The sequence below is a fragment of the Chinchilla lanigera genome, unplaced genomic scaffold (genome assembly GCF_000276665.1).
Source record: "Chinchilla lanigera isolate Chin_1 unplaced genomic scaffold, ChiLan1.0 scaffold00110, whole genome shotgun sequence".
NCBI lineage: Eukaryota > Metazoa > Chordata > Mammalia > Rodentia > Chinchillidae > Chinchilla > Chinchilla lanigera.
Genome location: NW_004955511.1, coordinates 1,737,260 through 1,745,964, shown reverse-complemented (window position 1 = coordinate 1,745,964; position 8,705 = coordinate 1,737,260). Strand labels below are relative to the sequence as shown.

The following is an 8,705-nucleotide window of genomic DNA, read 5'->3' as shown; positions in this document are numbered from 1 at the left end:
GACATACATCTTAATCTTCTGACACCTTGCATGAATGTGCATGTATCCCCAAATACAGTGGATGACCTTGGTGTGTGATAAAAGTATGCACATGTTTGCACTTTACTGACTTGGGTTCACACTTCTAATTTAGTGTCTAGCTTAACACAATCTGTTTTATAATATATTTATTGGTTTCCTTGGATAAGTTCAAGGTAAAGAGCCTCAAAGCAGACTTTTCATGTATGATTACTGGAGAGCGTTCTCCTGTGCAACACCTGAATTTTTAGTGAAGCTAGGTCTAGTGAATGAAGCTGTGATGAATTGCAGAGCAGGACTGCTTCAGTCTCAGATGTAGCCCTGGAGCTGAGATGGACATTCAGAGGTATTTTATGCTTATAACTCCACAGTGACAACAGGAAGTGTGGGTTTCTCAGTAAATGGACTACCTTGGGCAAGACAAGTCCTTTCAGCAGGGTGATTACAAGCATGGAAATCACCTGTAATTTGTCAGCTACCAAAATTTTTGGAAGTTGTGAATAAATAATTCTTCCATGGAAAGCACATCAGGATGGTGGATCACAGAACATACTACAACATAATAACACTTACACTCAGTTTTGAATAATACTAAATGTTATTATAATAAGAGAACCACAGCAGTAATTGGAAAATGTGCTCTTAGTTCCATGACTTTGTGCATCAGTTGGAATAATTTGAAGGTGATAATCAGTGTGCTTTGTGTTTTTGTCTGCTACTTTCAAAGTTTCATGCAGGTTTCAATAAGCATTTGTCAGGTAAACTGTCTGTTACCTGTTTCAGTGGAGTGGATGTGCATCACTGCTGAAGCAACTGGACAGCAGTCCTCTTTGACATGCTTTTCTGTTAAAGAAATCTATGTAATGATTTGGAATTAGGTCATTGTTTTTTCCTATTTCTTTCCATTCCACCATCTGCAGCAGATTAGGAGGGAGGATGTTTGCATTCTGCATGCTCTAAATGAAACCACTTTATCCCTTAAACAGAGACCACAAGGCAGGCTTAGCTCATTCTAACCACCATAGAGTGCTCTCCTATATCAATAACTTACACTTTTTGTGGTCAACCAAGACAACTGAAGTTGTTGGATCCAGTCTTCTTTGAAACAGATGACATAAAGAAAAATCATAAGAATTTTTGACATAATTAATTAATGCAAATGTAAATTGTTTCAGCCAGTAGTCAGCCGCCATCGAGTTAGAGACATCATAATGGACTGGCAGAGTGAAGGAGAGGGTTAAATTTTGTCATGGTGATAGGGCAAGAGAGACAACATTTTCTGTTTCTAACTCCATATTAAGAGAAACCTCTTAGAGTTCACTTAAGCGGTAGTTGGTTCCCACCCTTCACTCCTTCCCCTCAGTTAGTTATCAACCCATTTAAAGGAGGGCAGAGTCATAAAATGGGAGCAGAACAAACAGGAAAAATTGGGAAGTAGGCTAAAAGTTAAACTGTAATGGTCATTTGGGATCTGGCTGTCCAACATCTCCTGAGAAAGTAAACTTGTGCATTCTTGTAAGACTCACAAAAATGAAGTATTGGCTACTATGGAAATGTAAAATGTACTTAAACTGAAGGTGAGACCCAGATCAGGGCGAAGATCTTCTCTCATTCCTGGTTAAAGACTGTCCATCAACTGGCTCAATAAAGCTTTTTTCATTCCTGCTCTCCAGGTCTCTTGTGAATGCTATTCTCATTGAACTCACTTGCTATGTCAATGGCCAGAAATCTGAGCTAGTCAGCAGGAGCTAGAGAGGAAAGCACCAGGGACCAGATACACTCCACAAGCTCACTCCCCCGTGACCTACCCAAACACACCCAGAAATGCACTGATTTCCTAGGTGTGTCTCAAGCCATCCATGTTGAGGATTGGCCCCATGGTCTTGGCTCTGGAAAGAGAGAAGGCAATGGTAGGAGTGGATGATGGGTTATAACTGCTTGCATCATGAGCCAGAAAGCAGAGATGAAGACAAGGAGACCATGTTCCACAGTCCCCTTCAAGGGCACTCCTCTGCTGTCCTTCAAACAGACTCCAGACTCTAAAGGCTCTACCACCAATCGGTAGTACTATACTGGCTACCAAGTCTTCAGCACATGAACTTTTAGTGACATTGGGAATGAAGTGCAGATGGGGAGGGAGCACGACATTGTGAGGGACAGTGTCACAGATTACCACAGAGTGGTATGGGCCATCTGGCCAATAGAAAGCCCCAGATACCAGCAAGGAATTAAAACAAAAGACACAGCAAAATCAAAACAAAGGGTTGAGTATTATGTTCACAAATAAGTTGTTCAATCGGATATTTAGCAGAGTATTAGGGGAAATGATAAAAGAATAACACAAGTAAGTGGGATAGAGTTAGTGAGAAACAAAGAAAACTGATTAAAATTGATTAGTAGATCATGCTAGGATTTCTGATCATAGTGATCATAAAGGTCACATAAAAGGAGACAGGAGCCCTAGATGATCTCTGAATTCCTGGAGAACAAATTTATTCTGTTGTATGGGTGCTTAAACAGAACAAACTATGAAAGGAATTATACAAAAAATAGTAGGAAAATCAAATAGTTTATTCCTTGTTGTAAGACTGTTTCTATGATATACTGAGAACACATGTGGTACAGCTCTTTATTTCTCACAGAAGTGAAGAAGAAAATTATTTTATTACTAAATTCTGTAACCTGTTTTACTTTACATTGAGATTTATAAACATGGGTGTTTGTGAGACACGTAGTGATTGAGTTGCATTTTCCAAGTCTTACTTTACCTCTCGATGTTTCTCTCTGCTTTCCTTGATCATATTACTTTCATATCTGTCCAAAATTTTCAAGTTTAAATATAAATATTCTTCATATGAGAAATCATTAGAAATAAAACACAAGGCAATCCTCTGTAGGGAGGTATCCTCTATGACTTAACATGTATTTCAAGTCTTCTGTTCAAATTGAAAGAAAATCCTTTCCTAAAAATTTCAGTTGAGACAAAAACTAGAAAATAATCTTAAATTATATTTCCTAATATTCATAAAATATTCATTAAATTGATTGCCTTCACATAGTACAAGTCAAAAGCATAAATTATTAGAAACTTCCCTGAGAAGCTTCTATTCATAGAAAACTTTTGCAATACTATTAAAGATGTTCACAATCTTTAACTCAGTAATTCCACTTCAAGGAATTTATACTAAATGAAAAGTCAGAAAAATATGTATAAAATAAATGAGTCAACCATAAAAGTATTAAGGTAGATTGCGTGATGGCATAGTATTTTGCAAGATAAACCATGTGATATAAAATACATCAAAATTTTGATGACAGATGGCCAGATGAAAGATTTCAAATTTTTCTTTTATTTTTGCTTTAGAAAAATAAAACTTTTTATAGATTTTATGTATTATTTTTATAATTAAAATAAAAAACCAAATATAAATCTACAATAAATGACATTCACTGGAATATGTAATCTTCATGGAAAACCATACTGAACTTTCATGTAAAAATCAGTGTTGAATTAATATACAGTAGCAAGTCATGTGGATTTGGTCTTATGAAGTATAATAACACATACATACAGAAATTTTTCAGGAAGAAATATAAAAATACAAAACTCAGTATAATCATTGTTTTATGGTATAAAATGTTAATTTTACTTTATTGTATACAACTTGCTTTAGTTTTCAATAATGACCATGTGTTCATTTGCAATTTGAAGCATATATTAACAAAATAGAGGCTAAGTTTGTTTACTATATATCAAAATCCCTTGTTTTCATGTGAAATAGTACAAAACTTCTATTTCTAATGAATGTTTTGGTTTGGGGTTTTTGCAAAGTAGAACAACATAATATAGGACACATATTTTATAAGATTGTGTATAATAGTTAACTAAAGAATGATACACAAAAAGTGCAGGAAATCTGTCCACACACTAAAGACCAAAGAATCCAGCTGAGGACCTGGATCCCTTGGAAATGTCCTGCATGAGTCCAGCTGAAGACCTGGAGCCCATAGCAGTTCCTCCCATGAATCCAACTGGAGGCCTAGAGCCCACGACAATGTCTAATGCAGGTCTGTACCATGGATCTGCAATGGAAAGGCCCAAAGTGGTAGGATCTAGAAAGTCTATGCCAGCGCAATGAAGGATCTGTGCTCGCAGGCTGAGGGGTCTACACTGGAGCCAGAAAGCAATGCTCAAAATAAGAACCAGAGCTCCCTTGAAAGGCACCACAGCCATCCTCAGCAAAAGTGAGGTCCTGAGCTCCTCCCATGATCAGATCAGCCAAGTTCCCATCAGGAAAGCCAACACAGCAAGCTTCTCCAGGAGACTGAGCAGTGCACCATCTTCCCATCTAGAGCCAGGAAGTGATGCTCAGAGTGAGGACCAGAGCTCCCTCAAAGTAACCACAGCCATTCTCAGTGACACGTCCCGAACTCCTTGGAGAATGAAAACAGCTGAGTTCATCAGGAAAGCCAGCATGACAAGCTCCCCCGAGAGAACCAACAGCTCCTTACAGCTTCTACCAGCTCCCAACAGCCTCACTCAATTCCCAACACCCTTACTTCTTCTTTGTTGTGTTGCTTGTGCTGCTAGCAACAATCCTCATGTGGGCCTCCCACACCCAGCACCATGCTCATTAAGTTTAGCTGGGTGTTTCAAGTTGACCACCAGATGTCAATCCTCCACAATGCACATAAATTATCATACTACCCTGAGATGTCAGAGGAAATAGACTTTAGTTACTGCTAGGATACATATCAGAATCATCAAAGTTACTGTAATGTCATCCATAGCTGTCACCTCAGGAGTTTCTCATGCCTAATGTTCCACCCAGTGTCTGTGGTCTGTTCAGGAGCTGCTTAAGGACTGCAGTGCAGCTTGGAAAGACAGATTGAAAATGAAAGGATTTGCCTATGTTCTTCTTGCACTAATGCCTCTGGGGAAGTCATTTAGTCTGTGTACCTGAGACTCCACAAGTATGAATGATGATAAAACTTTCATTATTTCATTTGTAATCTTTAAAATAAGGCAAAGGATTTATGTGAGCTGAAGAGATACCTGAGCATTGTAATCTGTAAAATAAACATGGATGTAAACGAGCACTATTAATGATGCAACCATTATTTTTGATTTGTTCTTATTGTTAAAGAACTTCTGAGGTGACTTTCACGCAAAGACATACTATATGATGAAAAAATAAAAATGACTAAACATAAGAAATAGAATATAAGTAAAGAAAGATAAAATCTGTAAGCTTAATGTTCTTTCTGCAAAATAATTTAAACATTTTATAGTAAAGTGAGTACCTGAATGCATCTGAGCTTTTATTATGGAAACATTAGTTAAATGCTTTTAACTGTAGCAAATGTTCTTCTAAATTCAACTGCAATATTTAAGAAAAAAATGGAGAAATTTTGAGGTGAATGAAATTGATCAAAGTATGCTATGTGAATATGCTAAAATAAAACTTAATCTGTACAAAAATAAAAAAAAAACAGGAAAAGAGTAAAGTGTGAGATATCAAACATCTAAGCAGATTTAATAAAGACTATATTTGATTCAATATTCAGCCACTTATTGACTCAAAATGTAATGGCTAAAGCAACTGAAGTATAGATCTCCTTATGAAGCCTGCATTGCTATCGACTAGGAAAACAGCTTTATACAGGAAATCCTGACTCACAGACAGCCTTAGGGACAGAAGCAAACACCGAGAGACTTCCCCCAGCCTGGTGTGGAGAGATACACTCCTTCACACATCACTGCACAGTATCCTGTGTGGACAGAAGTTAATGGAAAGACCTTTGTGACTCAACGCCTTAACCTGAAATCAGAGCTACTGTCACCGAGAAATACATCTGCACCACGTCATGGATGGAGTTGGATTCACAAAAGTAGGTGGACACTCAAAAGCATACAATGAGTTTATTGTCAAGTTTGAGGCAAATAACTGGTATTTTTTTAATGGACAGTTTTGTTCAAGAAAACTGTAATTTCTATGCCAGAAAATGCTGCAGAAAATTTAAACCCTGAGGAGAGTCATATATTTAAATTAAATGGAAGGTCTGCGTAGTAATGTATTAGACATTAAAACAATTGTTCCATAGCAGACTTTATAGTACAAATTAAGTTATCACTAGGAAGAATATAAAGCTAGTTACTTACTTTGAACCTCATTGTAGTATATCAATGAAAGAAGATGGGTTGGAAGTCTTATTCAAATAAATTATGTATAACATAGACCTGCAGCTGATTACTTATGCTAAGATCATATAGTATTGCTGTACATTAGTTAGTCCATATTCAGAGTTTCTATGCAAAAATATTTTTCAATTCAATATTATAGTGTTTAGTGAAACAGTTACTCTTGAAGGCATTAATTTCAAGAACAACTGAACAAAAATGGCCACTGAGAGTTCATGATAAAAAAATAAGTCACTGCTGTACGTTTCACTTTCTGTAAAGATTTTCTCTGTGATCTGGCAGACTTTGTGATGACACAAGAACACATGTTAGACTGCAGTTTTCTGAAAAACATTTCCCTTGACAAGTTGCTCCATGGCACGGATCACATCCTTGTTCCTTAAACTGTAGATCAATGGATTCAGTATTGGGCTCAAAAAAGCATAAAACACAGCAATTACTTTGGACTCTTCCACAGACTTCTCAGACGGAGGTCTTAAGTACATGCAGAACAGCGTTCCGTAAAATATGGTGACCGTCGTCAGGTGGGAACCACAAGTAGAAAAGGCTTTGCGCCTGCCTTCTGCAGAACGAATCTTCAGGATGGCCACAGCAATGAAAATGTAGGACAGAAGGATGACCAAGAGAGAGCTGGACAGAGTGAAGCCTGCCACGACGAACATCGCCATCTCTTTGACCCGGGCATCAGAACAGGCCAGCACTATGAGCGGAGGGTCAGCGCAGTAGAAGTGATTGATTTCCAGGGAGCCACAGAAGGACAAGTGGAAAGTCAGCAGGGCCTGAGACAGCCCATTCACGAAGCCGAACAGGTAAGGGAAGCTGACCAGCGAGACACAGACGCGCCTGGACATCCTGCTACTGTAGTGCAGAGGGCTGCAAATGGCCACATAGCGATCCAGGGCCATGCACGCCAGCATGTAAAACTCGGCGATGACCAGGGCGATGAAGAGGAAGCACTGTGTGAAGCAGCCTGCCAGGGAAATGGTCTTCTGATCGGAGAGGAGGTTGTGCAGCATGTTCGGAGTAACGTTGGAGGAGTAGCAAACGTCCACAAAGGAGAGGTGGCCCAGGAAGAAGTACATGGGGGTCTGGAGGTGGGGAGTGGTGCGGATGAGCAGGATCATGCACAGATTTCCTGCCAGCGTGATCAGGTAGACCAGCAGGAACACCGCGAACAGCACCTTCTCCAGTGTGGGGTCGTCTGTGAGCCCCAGGAGAATGAAATCCATCACTAGGGTGTGGTTAGGTGAGGACATTTTCTTATCCTTTGAAATCTGAGGGTGACAGAGAATGCTTCATGAAAATTTATTTTTCCTTCATCAGTTATAGTATTTACTCATTTATCTCTCTTCTCAGTATGAATTAAAATTTTTAAGTAACATTTCACTCTATAGCTGTATCTTCTGTTTCTTTGTGTTTCACACACATGCACATACATGTGCATGGACACACACATGCACGCACATTCACACACACACACACACACAGACCAGAAACACCTTTGCTCATTTCTTTTCTCTTTCACATTTGTGCACTTTTTATATTTATAAATATATATTTATTCACACTTATGTATACCTGTCTTGTCATGATCTCTCCAGCGCTTATTTTTCCTAAATATTTCTCAAATTAAGAAGCCAAACATTTTCAAATGATAAATAACATCAGCCTGTCAACCGTTGCATTGAACTGCAGGAAGGAGGATAGTTGGATTTGCAGGTCTCTCCAGGATAAAATCCTGTTGTTTTCTGTGAAGGAGAAAAGATTAACAGTCAATCCTGCATTTTCACTCAAAGATCATATTTGTCTCACTTAGTTTCACTCAGAGAGCAATAAAATTCTGAAATTGATCTCTCAATAGATGACTAAAATATGCAGAATCAGGTAGAATTTTCCCTGTTTTGGAAGTTTATTCACCCATTCACACCCTGCAGAGCTTTATATGTTACTGCCATCCTGTATCAAGTTCCAGAGTGTAGAAGCCCTGCACTCTCACCATGTACATGTTGTAGAGGAGAGGAGTAGACACTGCCGATGTAACTAAAGTTGATCAGTCATGTTAGGTGAGAGCAAGTACTGTGAAGGAGAATGCAGGAGAGTTGCTTTCACCGGACCGTAGGTTCTTCCTGAGGAGGCATCACTTGAACAGTAAATCATCAATACAATATCTGGGGTAATATAGGAATTATTCTAGTTTTTATTGCTTTGCACCATGAAGACAAATATTTCTTTAGAAATATAGATCTATATAAATGTGTCCTCAGTAGCAGCTTGATTTACTGTCTTAATTTTTGTGTGAATATATGATATGCATATAAAATCAGTTACCTATCCTAATTATACATTCTAGATCTGGAGAAATAAGCCTGAAATGGTTCTGGCTTCTGCTGGACTCACTGGGAGTTGAGTTTTTGCTTAATTTCCATTGACAGTCTGATTCTACAATCCCCAGTTTTTCTGGAGGACACAATGGTGTTCCACATCT

The 8,705-nt window shown here is 38.4% G+C and overlaps 1 protein-coding gene across 1 annotated transcript; it reads right to left on the bottom strand.

Moving 5' to 3' along the window:
• Positions 1–6,528: 6,528 nt before the first annotated feature.
• LOC102009970 (olfactory receptor 5M10-like) lies at positions 6,529–7,476 on the bottom strand. The gene has a single exon (XM_005407975.1). It carries the CDS (start codon positions 7,474–7,476, stop codon positions 6,529–6,531), a length of 948 nt encoding a protein of 315 aa, XP_005408032.1.
• Positions 7,477–8,705: the final 1,229 nt, after the last annotated feature.

Excerpts from the sequence above, each read along its gene's own strand:
- LOC102009970 (XM_005407975.1), bottom strand. The coding sequence starts at position 7,476 with ATGTCCTCACCTAACCACACCCTAGTGATGGATTTCATTCTCCTGGGG.